The sequence below is a fragment of the Pseudophryne corroboree genome, chromosome 6 (assembly GCF_028390025.1).
Source record: "Pseudophryne corroboree isolate aPseCor3 chromosome 6, aPseCor3.hap2, whole genome shotgun sequence".
NCBI classification, from domain to species: domain Eukaryota; kingdom Metazoa; phylum Chordata; class Amphibia; order Anura; family Myobatrachidae; genus Pseudophryne; species Pseudophryne corroboree.
In genome coordinates this window covers 473884524-473901974 of record NC_086449.1, presented here as the reverse complement: position 1 = coordinate 473901974, position 17451 = coordinate 473884524, and the positions used below count along the sequence as shown (strand labels likewise).

The window sequence follows — 17451 nt, the reverse complement described above, 5'->3', positions numbered from 1 at the left end:
CTTATTTTACTGTTTAGTCTGTCCCTTGATTATGATTTGTGTTTGTACCTTCTATATTGAAGTGGTTGTGTCATAATTGTATTATTTCTCTGTATAGTGCTACAGGCACTTGGTGGCACCATATAAAGGATAACAATACAGTAGGCTGCACATTACAATTTTACATAGAAATGGCAAGTAGATCAAATCAATGTTTCAGCCCATTACAGGTGCTTTCAAGGAATACGTAACTATATATGCAACAGATATTTGCATTTCTACTATCATATAGGATGTAAATCTCATTTACTGCTCTGATATAGGGTGCTGGGGGAATTCTGTATAGTTATTTCTTGTCTAGATTAGTGACAGTAGCAGAAGAGCATGCTGATACTTGTAGTGCCATTTGGACAATCTTGGTGTTCCTCCAGTTAAATTAGTTCTCAATTTAGAAATATATAAATGTATGTCCTATTATCATGTAGCAATACAAAAATGTATGACCCAAAGTGGGTACTATTATCAGGTAGTGTTATCATCACCATATCAGAGACGTCGTGAAGTGGCTAATAGCTTGTTCATATCATTGCAAATATACGTAACTGAGATCTCTGCATTCCTACTATCATAGAGGAGGTAAGTCTCGTTGTTTTTATAGTGTGTTTGGGGAATCTGGCGTGGTTTTATCTTGAACATTGCAAGTTTCCCTGAGTACCTCTATGGGGAGCAAATATTATGATGTTGCTGACTACAATGTACCATTCTGAAATGGTACATTGTAGCCAAGCTGCTAATTAAATTACTGAAAGGAGACTGGCGGGAGGGAGCATCTCCAAAAAATGCAAGATCTTGCAATAATGTCATGGTTAGTGAAGAAAGAACAATTATTTTGATCAGATACAGTGTCTACTGTATAATGATTTTTTTTTAAAACAAGATGACAGACATAACTAAAGGATATAATATAATATATATATTTTACAAAGTGGGTAGATGCATCACCAGTGTTTTATGGACTCATACCGTTAAAGACAAAAAACAAAGCTCAGTTTATGTTAACTTTCATTATAAACAATGTGTTCTTTTTCCATGGAAAATTTACACATAACACCATCTTTATTAATAACCTTTTTGATTTATATACATACAAGCAATCTATTATTGTGATATACAAAGATAGATTGCAACTATTGCAATTGTTTTCCAATTTCTAAATGGCAAAACATTGGCCCGTATTCTGCACAACCTGCTCTACTGCAAGTGGGGCAGAAGTAACATACGCAGAGAGATTAAGGGCCTAATTCAGATTGGATCGCGGCAGCGATCGCAGTCTGAAGCCCTTTGCGGATTGCGCTCACGCAGCCTCGAGAGCTCAGTGAGATGCTAAAAGTGCGCACACGCAGCCCCGAGAGCTCTGTGAGAGCCCAGTGAAATGCTGTCAATCAGGCAGAGGCGGTCGCGGGAGGGGGCGTGCTAACGGCTGGTGTGGCGCGGTCCGGACAACGCAGGTGTGCCCGGACCGTTGCGGGGGCAGGTCCACATGTCAGAGAACCTGGGAGTCCCCCCACATGTCAGAGAACCTGATCGTAGATGTGCTAAATTTAGCACATCTACGATCATATCTGAATTACCCCCTTAGATTTGGGTGGGGTGTGTACAAGCTGAAATCTAAATTGTAGTGTAAAAATAAAGCAGACAGTATTTACCCTGCACAGAAACAATATAACCCACCCAAATCTAACTCTCTTTGCAAATATTACATCTGCCCCACCTGCAGTGCACATGGTTTTGCCCAATTGCTAACTTTTTTGGTTTGCTAACAAACCTGAATAATCCCCATTGTCTGATGGCAATCATCTTCTGCAACTTCAAAACAAGTCACCACTGGATCCACATAGTGTGTATGCATTAGCCATTAATATATAATTGTTTACTAAAATACTTTATTGCTCCATAAATAACTACTGGAAATTATTTTACATATTAAGACACATGATCACCTTTATAATATGTACATCCAACAGTACAAATTTACACATGAAGTACATTTGTCCCAGAGTTATTTTAAGTTAACAGGTGATGGAGCTCTGCTCCACAAGACTTCTACCATGTATTAAAAGAAATGTGCCACTGGACTGCACATCTTTGTGAGGACACGGTACAAGTCTTGTTCATTACACACTTATGCCTGTGTCTGATTCCCACCATCCTTAGTTAAAAGACCCATTAATATTTTATCCGACCCACTGCATTTAGAACTGCACAAAGACCAGATCCGTTAGCACCTTCTTTGTATAGCACTTTAAGTACATATGATATCATCACTGATATGGTCTGTTTAGGTAGTACATAGTAGTAGTACAAAAGCTTTTGAAAATAGTACCCCTTCTTCATCCACTAGCTGCGAGAATTTATTTTACCAAGGAAGTCAATTTTGCCTAACACCACTCATCTTATAAACGATTGTAGTTTTATTACATTTACACATAGCTACAAAATATACAGTAGTACCTAGATTCCGAGCTTGAAAAATCGGTCAACATTTCAAGTTTTGTTTCTTCAACCTGGATCTCTTTCACTGCCAACATGATTTTCTTACAGTCCTCGGTATCTGTAACTCCAGCCTGTGTTCAATAAACAGCCACAATAATTGTAACATGCATCTCACCATCAAACAAGAATGCCCTTGGAATGTAGAACTCAAAGCTCTAGGTGGAATTTACAGAAACACTATTTTATACTTAGGGGGGTAACTTAGTAGCAGCACTAATGTTTTGGCAGAAAGAAATAGGCTAATATTGTGATTTTAGCCTAATGGTCATTATCGGGCTATCCAAATACAGTATAGCCCGTTTATTTTTGGCCAAAAAAGTCCCGTTTTCAGGTGAAAACACATGGGATCTGGAATAAGTTACCAGACCCATGTTTTTTGCGGGAAAAAAAACAGGTCTCTAAGGGCTGGTTATTGGGGATTTTGCTTTGCATGCCACATAGAGGTATATGCAATTGCGGTCAAATTCCCGAAATTGTTGAATTTCGGGAATTTTTCGCCCCCCCAAAAAAATCGTCAATGCAATTCAGTGCTTTCCGTCCAAAAAACGGACTTTCAAAATTCGACTTTTTGAAATTCGACTTTTGTCAAATTCGACTTTTCTGCAATGATACAAGTGCTGCAATTCGACCAAAGTGTATTCAATTGAAGTTTGGAAATTCGACAACAGTGCTTTTAGACAGTAAATTCGACATTTTCAATCCGCCACACTTTGGTGGGTGAAACTAATAAAAAAAATTTAAAACATGTTTTTTTGTGTGTTTTTTTTTTATTGATAATAGCATATCTATTTATATTAGAAGGGATTAGGTACTTGGTTTGTCTTTTTTGGAGGCACAAGTATTATTTCTATATTTTTTAAAATAAATTTTTTTTTAAAATGGAATGGTAAAATTCAGAAAAAAAATGGCGTGGGGTTCCCCCTCCAAAGCATAACCAGCCTCGGGCTCTTCGAGCTGGTCCTGGTTCTAAAAATGCGGGGGGAAAATTGACAGGGGATCCCCCGTATTTTTAAAACCAGCACCGGGCTCTGCGCCTGGTGCTGGTGCAAAAAATACGGGGGACAAAAAGAGTAGGGGTCCCCCGTATTTTTTACACCAGCATCGGGCTCCACTAGCTGGACAGATAATGCCACAGCCGGGGGTCACTTTTATACAGTGCCTTGCGGCCGTGGCATTAAATATCCAACTAGTCACCCCTGGCCGGGGTACCCTGGGGGAGTGGGGACCCCTTACATCAAGGGGTCCCCCCCCCCAGCCACCCAAGAGCCAGGGGTGAAGCCCGAGGCTGTCCCCCCCATCCATGGGCTGCGGATGGGAGGCTGATAGCCTTGAGTAAAATGACAGAATATTGTTTTTTCCAATAGTACTACAAGTCCCAGCAAGCCTCCCCCGCAAGCTGGTACTTGGAGAACCACAAGTACCAGCATGCGGAGGAAAACCGGGCCCGCTGGTACCTGTAGTACTACTGGGAAAAAAATACCCAAACAAAAACAGGAGACACACACCGTAACAAGTACAACTTTATTACACACTGCCGACACACACATACTTACCTATGTTGACACGAAGCAGTCGGTCCTCTTCTCCAAGTAGAATCCCACGGGTACCTGAAAATAAAAGATAATTATACTCACCTGATCCATGGTCCAGAGATAAATCCACGTACTTGTCAAAAAAAGAAAACGAACACCCGACCAGCGAACTGAAAGGGGTCCCATGTTGACACATGGGACCCCTTTCCCCGAATGCAGAGAGACCCCCCCGTGACTGCTGTCACTGAAAGGTCTCGTAAGCCAATCAGCGAGCGCAACGTCCTTGCACTCTGATTGGCTCTGTGCGCGTCTGAGCTGTCAGCGCATCGCACAGCTCCCTCCATTATATTCAATGGTGGGAACTTTGCGGTTAGCGGTGGGGTCACCCGCCGGTCAGCGGCTGACCGCGGGTAACCCCACCGCTGACGGCAAAGTTCCCACCATTGAAAGTAATGGAGGCAGCTGTGCGATGCGCTGTCTGAGCTTAGACGTGCACAGCCAATCAGGTGAGTGCCACGGAGTAGCGCTTCCTGATTGGCTGAAGGGACCTCAGTGACAGGAGTCACGTGATGTAATATAATGGAGGGAGCTGTGCGATGCGCTGACAGCTCAGACGCGCACAGAGCCAATCAGCAGAGTGCAAGGACGTTGCGCTCGCTGATTGGCTTACGAGACCTTTCAGTGACAGCAGTCACGGGGGGGTCTCTCTGCATTCGGGGAAAGGGGTCTCATGTGTCAACATGGGACCCCTTTCAGTCCGGTGGTTCGGGTGTTCGTGTTTTTTTTTTGCCAAGTACGAGGATTATCTCTGAACGTGGATTTATCTCTGGACACTGGCAGGTGAGTATAATTTTTTTCACAGGTACCCTCGGATCGTCGGAGACTGTGGCAGTCGGCGTGTCAACATAGGTAAGTATGTATGTGTGTCGGCAGTGTGTAATAAAGTTGTACTTGTCACGGTGTGTGTCTCCTGTTTTTATTTAGGTATTTTTTTTCCAGTAGTACTACAGGTACCAGCGGGCACGTTTTTCTCCGCATGCTGGTACTTGTGGTTCTCCAAGTACCAGCTTGCGGGGGAGGCTTGCTGGGACTTGTAGTACTATTGGAAAAAACAATATTCTGTCATTTTACTCAAGGCTATCAGCCTCCCATCCGCAGCCCATGGATGGGGGGGGGACAGCCTCGGGCTTCAACCCTGGCCCTTGGGTGGCTGGGGGGGGGGGACCCCTTGATTGAAGGGGTCCCCACTCCCCCAGGGTACCCCGGCCAGGGGTGACTAGTTGGATATTTAATGCCACGGCCGCAGGGCACTGTATAAAAGTGACCCCCGGCTGTGGCATTATCTGTCCAGCTAGTGGAGCCCGATGCTGGTGTAAAAAATACGGGGGACCCTTACTCTTTTTGTCCCCCGTATTTTTTGCACCAGCACCAGGCGCAGAGCCCGGTGCTGGTTTTAAAAATACGGGGGATCCCCTGTCAATTTCCCCCCCGCATTTTTAGAACCAGGACCAGCTCGAAGAGCCCGAGGCTGGTTATGCTTTGGAGGGGGGACCCCTCGCCATTTTTTTCCGGGTTTTTCCCGTTTTTTTAAATCGCGGCAAAATCCGGCAAATCGGCCATTTTTCGCCCGCGGGACTGTCGAATCCGTTTTTCATTGAATATGGTGAATTCCGGAAGCCACCTGCCGGAATTCACCTGTCGAATTGTGTCTAATTAAAAAACGGCGATAATTTGCCGCGATTCGCCGCTAATTGCATATACCCCATAATCTCTGATAAGTGCCAGTTTGTCGGGGTTAATTGGATTTCCCCCAGGAGAAATCCAATTAGCCACAGTAATGTACCGCAGCTAATTGGATACCCCCTTAGTGACTAAGGTGTACCAAAGAAAAACAAGACAGCAATACAGTATGGCGTGTTTGTCACACGGACTGCAAAATTACTCAACACTATTGTAATTCACTATTACACTATTTAGGTCAGTGAAAGGCTGCATGGCCCCAGCTCCTTCTTGCTTTATTGTCAGATTTCAATTTTTTATTTTTTTAACCTTGCTTAAAATGCCAACAGATGTGTTATTTCAGATAGATGTATCTTGCTTTAATTCTATGTATTGTTTTAAATTCTCAGAGATTAATGGTACCCTATGGCCCCTGCGCTCCCCGAAACATTTAAAGTTACTGCTCATTGGTTTCCATTTACAGATAACACATACAAAGCTACAAAAGAGTCAACAACCTAGCCTAGCAAGATTCTTTCTCTGTGATGGAAAATATCTTACATAATAATATGAATAAAACCACTAGGCCCAAGTGCATTGTCATCATCATAGTATTATTAGCATAGTTACAGCATACATCTTAAGTCTTAGATCATGAGATGTACTGTTATCTCAAGGAAGATTTGAGGAATAATGCTCATTGGTAGAGGTCTAATAACTTTAACAGATGCTGAATTAATGGATTATGGTGCAACCATATTTATGGTAATCCTTGACACATTATAGTAATTCTCATTTTGCCTAATTACACAACAAAAAGGTGTGCATTTTGTTCAATGAGCTGTTCAAAAATCCAGAGACTTAACTTCACCTCATCCTTTTGTAGTATAATTGCCTAGTATGTGTGTATTCTCAGAACAGGATACATCGCACAGGCTCAAAAAGTAGCTGCTGCAAGCACCAAATCATGCCTTCATAGAGAAGGATCTTCATACACATATTTACACACAGCATCATACAATTCGCAGGCAGATGAGTCCCGTAAGTCAGGGCTGCTTGTACAGTAGGTCACTGCCCAAAACTAGAAAGATGCCCTTCTGGATCTGCAATCTTATACCATTACCTGTAATCTTTTGATTAGACTACAAATCATCAAGCCTTAAGGCAAACATAACAAAAAGACAGAGTAGTAATCAATGTCAGGAAGTGAGCAAAAATAACAGCAATCAGGGAAATCAGTTATACTAGAGTTTTGCATATTAAAGTGAAACGTTCTCAGAAAGAAAAAGCACCCAAAAGCCATAATCACTATATTTGGCAAAAGGCAATTATAAAAATATATGTTTACACAGACCAGGTCTTTCCAAAGTCTGTGAAGGATTTTGGTCATAGCCCCCACTATTACTGACAGCCTCCAGAGACATTACTGTATGACATAATTCCTTTATGTCACGCCTGTGGGTTGCATTTGGCTTGGGTAGGCGTGTGTTTAATAACTTTGTGTATTAAACAAAGTTTGTGTTCATTGTGCCATCAGAAATCTAATGTTTCACTATCTCACTCAAAAAATTCCGTATTTCGGAATATTTGGATATGGGATACTCAACCTGTGTATGTATGTATATATATATATATATATATATATATATATATATATATATATATATATATAGAGGAAAAAGACATGGCACTCACGGCAACTTGCAATGATCACAGACACATCAGCGGTTTAATCAGATGTGTGTGATCATTGCAAGTTGCCGTGAGTGCCACGTCTTTTTCCTCTACCTATGCTTTGTCTTAACGGGGGCACCGGCATTATTCACAGTGAAGCTTTCTTGGAGTGCCTTATCCATCTATCTATCTATATGTACAGTATGTGTGTATGTATATATATATATATATATATATCTGCATTGAGCATAGACATTGAGACTAAATCTGGGTACACACTGAGTGATATGTTGTCTGATCAGCCCAACATATTGCTCAATTCCTCACATATGGTATCGTAAAAAAACATCTATCTATCTATCTAAGTCCAGGGTCTGGCACTCCATAGTAATAGGTAACTTTAGCTGGTGCCCTCACAATGAATCTGTAGAAATACTCGGTGGCATGGCACTCAGCACTTTCATTCAAAAAAAAGAGTAGCGGACAAAAAAACTTTGGTCATCGTTGGAAGCTGACATACTAAGACAGACACAACCTCAAATCCCTAGATATGTTAGTCTCGGAGATAACTGTAAACAGCTTTTTCACAATAAATGTTGTTCCAGAACTTTTATGAACAATGACTATGCATTTTATCAAAATACTGTTGGAGGTAGAGTAAGTACACAGCAGTATCCCCTCTTCTATTACGTTTGCTATTACTACCACCAGGATATTTGTGACGCTTAATACTGTGGTTGAGCAAAAGGGAAGAGTCCTAAATTTGAAATGTTGGTAGATCAGGAACCTGAAAAACATTTAATATCAAAACTGAACAGGCACAATAGAGTATCCAACATGGCCGTACATTGCCATTATACACCTGGAGTTGGTGTATTGCCTGGTGGATGTGTAAAAAAATTACAAGACATACACTTTTATATTGGTTGTCCAGACCAATGTATTTCTCGTTTCTGTCCAGTCCTCTCTGGGCTGTAAAGAAAAATCTATAATGTAGGTGGCCATGATTTGCAATAAAAACGACCCAACAACCAGTAAATTGCAGCCATGGCTGAGAACAGAACCACACTTTTAGAATAAGACAAACTCAAGCCCTTTTCTGAGTCCATAATAAAAGTGCAGTGAAAAATGGAAATAAGAAAAAAGACTTAAGTACCAGTGATACATCTTGAAAGGACAATATAAATAACACTATGGGCCAGATGTAACATTTCAGTTGAAGAAGGCATAACACATTTTGAAAATTAAAGCTCAGTTCTTTATTGATAGATACAAACAAACAAACAAACAAACAAACAAACAATACCCATATCTAACATAGGAATCAACAAATGTTCTGAAAGTGGTGAAGTCACATACCTTAAGTTAAAAATTCTAACATCTTAAACTGTGCATACACTTATACAATTATCTGGCAGATAATCTGCAAGGTCTGGCTGGTTGGAATGAAAATCTGGTAATGGATGAGAGCAAATGACAATTAACCATTTGCTCCCAAACACTGGAACGCAGACAAAAACTGTCGTTCATACAAATTTGTTAAATCGCAGACAGGTGTTGAGCATTTTCCAGTGTTTGGGAGCAAACGGTCGATTGTCATTTGCTCCCAGCTATTACCAGATTTTTATTCCAACCAGCCAGATCTGGTAGATTATCTAACAGATAATTGTATAGTGTATAGCTAGGTACACAATGGCAGATTTTTTTTGGTCTGCCCAACAATTGCCCGATTTTTCAGAAAATTGTAGACACCAATATCTGAGCTACACACTTTTTTTTTCCCAGTTACCAATTTTCTGCCACATCACACTGCATTTGCATATATCTACACACAAGGAGGATGACATAGTGACAGTACAACATATGAAATATGGGCAGATTATTGAGAACGCGCATACACTGCTCAATATCTGGTGATTGTGGAAGATATTTTTGGCATGGGCCGATTGATCGGAAAATCGATCGTTCAGGTATGTGTGCAAGATTTTCCAGAATTATCGGTGAAACGCCAACACAATCGGTCGTACACACTACACAATAAATCAGGCCGATGTCCAAATTATTGGCAAATCGCCCCAATAACTCTACAGTGTGTACTTAGCTTATGCCCAGTTTAAGGTGTAGCAAAGTGTAAAATAATCAGTGTCAAAGACGTTCTAAACTATGGGGGTCATTCAGAGTTTATCGCTCGCTAGCTATATTTTGCAGTGCTGCAAACAGATATTTAGCGCCTGTAGGGCAAGCGTGCGATCGCATGTGCAGTCGAGCACTACAAAAAAGTTTTGTGCATATTCTAAGTAGCTCAGAACTTACTCAGCCGCTGCGATCACTTCAGCCTGTTTTTTTGTCCGGAATTGACATCAGACACCCATCCTGCAAACACTTGGATACGCCTGCATTTTTCCTAACACTCCCAAAAAACGGTCATTTGCCACCCACAAACACCCTCTTCCTGTCAATCTCCTTGCGATCGGCTGTGCGAATGGATTCTACGTTAAATCCATCGCTCAGCAACGATCCACTTTGTACCCATACGACGCGCCTGCGCATTGCGGTGCATACGCATGCTCAGTTCTGAACTGATCGCAGCGCAGCGAAAAATCCTAGCATGCGATCAGGTCAGAATGACCCCCTATAGACAGCCCTAAAGCATGCATGTTGTTGTCCAAGCCTTGATCTGTGTCAACGACATCTGTTTGATGCTTAATTAGTTATCAGTGCTTTTCTTAGCATTATGCCCACTCAGTCGGTTACTCTGCTTTAAACATCCAAGAAATAGGAACACTTACTCAGCACAATGCAAGAAGGAGGGTTCTGGAAACTGGGCAGGTAGCAGCACAGTCTACCTCCTCACTCCATGACAAGGGGGTCAATTCAATTCAGCGAGCGTTTGTCTTCAAATTCCTGACTACAGAAACTCCCGTGCATCACGGGAATTTGATTGTTAGGAATGTGTTTTTTAGTCAGCAATTCAATTCAGAGAGGGATATTGTAATTAGTCTGACTTAAATATGAATGTCGGGAATTTGCAAACTCCCGGGAATTTGCAAACTCCCAGGAATTCAATTGTCAGGAATGTGGGGTTTTTTTTTTTTTTTTAGTCTGCAATTCACTTCAGGGAGGGATATTGTAATTAGTCTGACTTAAATATGCAAGTCGGGGAAGGTACAGGGAGGAGACTTATTTTCCCTCCTTTTACTCCCTGGAATGCAATGTTAAGGCAAGACTTTGGAGTAGAAGCCACAACCATTTTGGTACTGACATGAAAGGAATGGTAGCAGCAGTGGGAAGCAGTATATTGTTCTATGGAAGTGTGGAAAAACATCAATCATCGCTTTATAATGTGACTTAATTATCGTTGGCACCAGTAGGGTAAGCTTGCTGGCACTGTGACAGCCAAAGGCAGGGAATTTCTAATAATCACACGTAACTGGGATTGGTTTAGGGCGGCTTGCTTGGCATCATCAATATGGAAGTGTAATGGTTGAAGATCTTGGGCAATCGACTTTAGCCATGTTTTCTTTGGCATATCACTTACTATTTTCCATTCCTCCGGAATGTGTTACAGTATTTAGGCACTGGTATGGTATTCTTTTAGGCTACATTCTGCAGACATGTCCAAACCACTTTAAACTCTTTTAATATAGGATTCAACTGTGGGTTGGTCTTTGCATAATTTTCGGATGTTTTAATTTCTTCGGTCTATTCGTTTTTCTTGAAGTATATTTCGTAAGCACCTCATTTGGAAACATTCCAGCTTTGTTAGGTCGTTTTTAAGTATTGACATTATTCTGAACCATAAAGTAAATTTGTTCTAATTGATATGTTGAATACCCTAATTTTTGTGGCAATGGTAATGTCCTTTTGGTCCCAGAGGCCTTTTTTCAGAGATGCAAAGGCAGATGTGGCACAACCTATGCGTCTCGTGATGTCACTTGTAGCGGCTATCTGTTGACGGTTGATAGTTGAACCCAGGTATTTAAAGGTATCCACTTGTTCGGCGGTAGTATGCAGGGGAGGGTGTGTACAGTGAGAAGTAGTGTAGGGTGTGCATGGAGAAGGTGCAGGGTAGCTGCAGTAGTGTTTGCGGGGAGGGGTATGCAGGGTGAGAGGTAGTGTACTGAGTGTGGGGAAGGGAGTGTTGGGGGAATGTATATTCATGTGACCGGCGGTCAGGAGATGGACGATCACATGACCTCCCCCTACATCCCGCCCCCTCACTATCCCGACGGTCGACATGCCGACCAACAGGGACTATTCCCATTTGTGGGTGCCCACGACACCCAGAGAGTGGGAATAGAAGCCGCGGCGACCGCAGGGCACCACCGAGCCCTCAGCGCGGCAAGCGCAGAGAGCCCGCAAGGCGGGATTCTGACCACCGGTCAGCCATTCCACACACGAGTGTTGGTTGAGAGGTAGGCATGCACAGGTCAAACGTGGATATTTCACTATGCAAATGGGTATGTACCCAACTCCAAATTACTTCCAAAGTTACAAAAATACTGACCTGCAGTACATTTGTCCATGCATATGTGTTTGCCCTTTTCACTTTGGGAATTGCCCCTGTGCAAATGTCTTATGTTCTCATGTAGTAAATACTCAGGGGTCTCTGTGCACTAAGAGTAGATTACTAATATGGTAGCATGAACTGCCGATCAACCGATTGTCCGGCCTAGTGTACTGGGTGTGGGGAATGGGTTGCAGGGTAGCGGCTGTAATATAGTGTGTGCGGGGAGGGGGGTGCAGTGCAGGGTAATGACGGATTATGCAGGGAAGGGAGTGAAGTAGTGTATTGGGTGAGAGGTAAGGGGGGTACACACGGAGAGATCAGTGCTTAAATTCTAAGCAATCTGACTAGATTGCTTAGAAGTTAAGCACGGATCTCTCCGTGTGTACCCCCACAACGATAGCGACGCGCGGCCCAGCGCTTCACTATCGCCGGTGCTAGATTGAGCCAGGCTCAATCTAGCACATCCCTCATTTCACCGCTGGGTGACATGAGCGCCCACCCCCCCCCCCCCCCCTCTCCCTCAGCACACATCTCTGGGGAAATCTCCATGTGTATGGGGCTGTAGTGTACTGTAGGTGGGGCCAGGAGTAGAGATTAGTAGCAGTACTGTAGTGTGTACAGGGTGCGCGGTGTAGAGTAGCAGCAGTGGTAAAGTGTTTTTTTTTTATTTTATTTAGTAGTGGAGTGCAGTGGTTTTCCAAACTTTTTTGTATCACCACCTGAGTATCAGAATTTTTTTCACGGCACCGCAAGTACAGAGGTTTTATTTAAAAATTCTGAAAATATTAAATTAAGTAAAATGTAGGGGTAAATTCAATTCAGCACGGATTGAATAGTGCCAGTAGGGGGCTCCCGCAGCTAATCAATTTAGCGCTCTGTAAATCAGAGAATGCCGGTTCTCGCAACTTAAACCTGCTGTTTTGTAGGGAGAACCAGCATTGTCTGACATAACTGCCCCGCTGCAATGTTGTTTGCGCTGCGCTGCAGCACAAAACACATCGCTGTCCTAATTGTGTAATCATGTACTATACGATAAGATTTGATCGGCGTCCTCTTCAAACTCCAGTCAGGTGCATGTTGTCCTCCTTCTTCAAATGAAATCCTCTATTGCAGCAAGATATGTTAGTTGAAACAACTAAGAAGGGAGAGGGACAAACCACTTGCTAAACTAGCCAGTGGGAATATAAATATGGTGGATTGAAAAATTAGACCTATTTACAATATTTCTAATAGCTTAGTATTAAATTCAAAACAAAAATTTGTAAACCCCTTGGGGGATGAGAGAAAAAAAGGGAGAGTTTAAGTCTAAAATTGTCAGGAATTCGAACTTTCTCCCCACCCGCGAGTTCATTGAATTGGTCTGACCATTATAACCTATGGGGAGAACAAATTGTCGGGAATTGTATATACATCGAAGACTACAACCGAACATCGCCGACTAAATAGTCACACTGACGAGAATTGAATTAGTGGGAATCCCAATTGTCGACAAAACTTAAGTAAACTAGTGGAATTGGCAAGTAGTCATCAAATTGAATTGACCCCAAGGAGTTGTTTGATTCAGTAAAGCGCTGAATGATTTTTCAGTGGATCCTCTTATGCATTAGTGCGTTACCAAATTATTTGGGTCTATTTTTTGTTTCACTAACAAATGTAAAAAGACATTCTTCATCATTGCCAGAGGCGTTGGAATGGGTGGGGCAAGGGGGCAGCTCGCATACATGAGGGACGCTGGGCAATGTACACAGGAGGAGTGATGTGCGGTCAGTTTAAAGACCGCACATCACAACCTCCGTGCAGCACAGGGACTAGGCAACGGTGCGCTCCCCACCCCTAACTCCCAGCAGAGCAGTGCCAAACTGCAGCGAATTGCGGGTGTTTTGGGGGCGTGGCCTATTGCCGAAGAGTGCCCGCCTCCATGAGAGACTTGTGGCTGTGCTGCTGTATAAGCAGGACAGGTACAATAGTGTCTCTCCCACTTCATCTCTCTCTCTCTCCTTAACACACTCTTTCCTCTCTCTCCCCCTAACACTCTTTACTCTCTCCCCACTCCTCTCTCTAACACTCTCGCTCCTCTCTCTCCCTCCCTACCACTCTTTCCTCTCGCTCTCTCTCTAACACACTTTCTCCCCTCTCTCCCTAACTCTCTCCTCTCTCTCTACCTAACACTCTCTCTCCCTAACACTCTCGCTCCTCTCTCCTTAACACTCTCGCTCCTCTCTCCTTAACACTCTCGCTCCTCTCTCCCTAACACTCTCGCTCCTCTCTCTTTCTCTCCCTAACACTCTCGCTCCACTTGCTCCTCTCTCCTTGACTCTGTTTCTCTCTTTACCTGACACTGTCCCTTTCTCTCCCTCATTCTCCCTGACAGTCTGTCTTTCCCTGTTTTTTTCCCTGACAGTTTTCCACTCACTTCCCACCTCCTCCCCACCAAGGTGTTGCCTTCATTTTGTCCCCGTAGTACCGCCTCCTTCTTCCCATTGGCTCCGCACCCAGGGGGCGCCAAATGAGGATCTATCTAACCCACCCAAGTCCATAAATGTTCTGACGCCCCTGATCATGGTGCACAGTAAGGCCAACAAGCCAAATAGATTAATGGACGGAAAGCACTCTACAACATTTTGTTGCCGCTAATTCAGACTTTTCATCTAGCTTCTAAAGGAAGATAATAGTCATCTAGAAATCACGTTCAATTGTCAGAATTGTTTGTTATATCTTGTAACACTTGATATATATATATATATATATATATATATATATATATGTATATGTAAATGCAAAAGTCCTCACTCACTCACAGGCTGATCACTAATTCTCATACTTCCCAATATGTTAAGATTAAATTGAACATAGGAATTTATAAGGTGGGAAATAGGAAAACTACCTAATCAGAATTTTAGTAAACCTCCCCTAAGGGGATGAACAGGGGGTTGACATATTGACATCATCCCCGACACATGGCTTGCATTGCATGAACACCACCCAAACGGACAAACAGATCAAAATTTGGATTGCACCTCCAGTGTGTAGAATTTAATAAACTACAAAAATGGTCCTGTCACATTTTACCGTATCTGCTACGGGTGCTCCTTGGATAACGCCAAGGACCATGGTTTAATATTTACTTACATTAACACGTCTCAAATTTACATCTCAATAGATTTACCAAATGATTAACTCTCATGTATATGTACAACCGTGAAAATCAGAAACTCCCGTGCGAAGAACGGGTAGAACAGCTAGCCTTCTAATAAAATGCAGGCTAGTGTGTTATTACAGATGTGTCTCTTTCTTTGAGTAAATGTATTGTTTTACATTAGTAAGATTAAGAGCAACATGCAGTCCTTTTGAAGGCTAAATGGCAACCCTTTCAGCCCTTCATGTGTACTGTACGGTTAACAAGGAGAATAGACAGAAACATGCCTACATGCCTGCAAGTTGTATCACACTTTCTGAACTGGCCTTGGAGGTCAAACAAGACATCACTACAAATTTATGCTCTCATCCTACTTTGCTGCCCTTTCCCTCTCTAAATAATCATACTTCAAAAACCTCATCTCCTCCCAATCCTTAAATCCCCGGCGCCTCTTTGCCACTGTCAACTCGCTCCTCTGCCCACCCCTGCCTCAACTCCCCTCATCTCTCTCTGCTCTTGACTTTGCCACCTACTTCACATCCAAAATTGACTCCAATCGTCAGGATATAACATCCCACCAGAACCTGAGCATCCTCCCTCCTCCATTCCCTGACCCCCCCCCTCTATCCTTCCCTCCTACCAACTCTGATATCTTTCTTCCCTGTATCTGGAGAGGAAGCTTCCTCTCTTCTTCTGTCTGTTCCCATCTTGCTCATCTACTAAATCTCTCACTCTCATCAGGCACTGTCCCCTCTGCCTTCAAGCATGCACTTGACTCCCCTATTCTTAAAAAACCTACCCTTGATCCAACCACTCTCTCCAACTACCGACCCATTTCTCTCCTCCCTTTTGCCTCCAAACTCCTTGAGCTTATTGTCTACAACCGCCTCACTGTCTTTGCTTCCTCCCACTCACAAATTAACCCTTTCCAGTCAGGTTTCCGTCCTCTCCACTCCACTGAAACTGCCCTCACGAAAGTCTGCAATGACCTCCTTGCTGCTAAATCCAAGGGCCACTACTCTCTTCTTATTCTCCTTGACCTCCCTGCTGCTTTTGACACTGTGGACCACCATCTCCTGCTGCAAATCCTTTACTACCTTCATCTGTGTGATAGTAATGGACAGAAAGGTAGGAGTACTGCTCTCTCCTGGCTGTACTCCTACCATTTTGACCGTTACTTCTCTGTCTCCTCTCATGATTTCACCTCCCCCTCCTTTCCTCTACCAGTAGGTGTCCCCCAAGGTTCTGTTCTTGGGTTTTTCCTTATTTCTCTTTACACAGCTTCATTAGGTGAGCTCATTAGCTTTCGACTTACAATATCATGTCTACGCTGACGATACTCAAATCTACCTTTCCTCCCCTGCTCTCCTCACTCGTATCTCCAACTGTCTCTCTGCTATCTCTTCCTGGACGTCCCAGCGCTTTCTTAAACTAAACATGTCTAAGACTGAGCTGATCATCTTCCCTCCCTCCCTCCCACATAACCTCACCTCCCACAATTTCATTATCCATTGATGGCACTATCTCCTCTAGCCCCATAGTGCGCTGTCTTGGAATCCTCAACTCCTTCCTCCCCTTCAAACCACATATTCAGTACCTCTCACAAACTTGCCGTTTCCATCTCAAAAACATCTCCAGGATCAGACCCTTTCTCACCCAGGATGTTACTAAGACGCTCATCCACTCACTGGTCATCTACAGATTGGACTACTGTAATCTCCTCCTATCTGGCCTCCCTGAAAAACGCCTCTTTCCACTCCAATATATCCTCAGCTGCTGCCTATCTCATCTTCCCCACCAAATGTACTACATCCACCTCCCCTCTCTTGCAGGACCTTTACTGGCTACCATTCCCATTCAGAATCCAACTAACGCTTCTCACACTAACCTACAAAGCCCTCACCCACTCTTCTCCCTCTTGAATCTCTGACCTTATCTCTTTACATTCCCACCTGTCCTCTTCGCTCTGCTAATGCACGCCATCTCTCCTGCCAACAGATAACTTCCTCCCACTCCTACCTACAAGATTTTGCACATGCTGTTCCCTATCTCTGGAATTCTCTACCTCTCCCCATCCAACTCTCCACCTCTCTACAAAACTTCAAATGGGCTTTCAATACCCACTTCTTCACAAAACCCAGCCAACTCTCCTCCCAACCCTCTTGTCTATGCTCACTGTCTACCCCTTCTGTGTCACCCCAGTCTGTGAGACCTTCAACTTTTAGATCAGGCATGTCCAACCTGCGGCCCTCCAGCTGTTGTGAAACTACATATCCCAGCATGCCCTGACATTGTTTTGCTGTCAGAGAATACTAAAGCTGTGTCAGGGCATGCTGGGATGTGTAGTT

The 17451-nt window shown here is 43.2% G+C and overlaps 1 protein-coding gene across 4 annotated transcripts in view; it reads right to left on the bottom strand.

The window, feature by feature from the left end:
- ASZ1 (ankyrin repeat, SAM and basic leucine zipper domain containing 1) overlaps positions 1-17451 on the bottom strand; it is a 508155-nt gene that overhangs the window by 46856 nt on the left and 443848 nt on the right. For all 4 annotated transcript variants that reach the window (XM_063930479.1, XM_063930476.1, XM_063930477.1 and 1 more), the window contains one exon: positions 2491-2603. In XM_063930479.1, coding sequence (XP_063786549.1) covers positions 2491-2603 — 113 coding nt within the window. The remainder of the gene's footprint in view (positions 1-2490; positions 2604-17451) is intronic.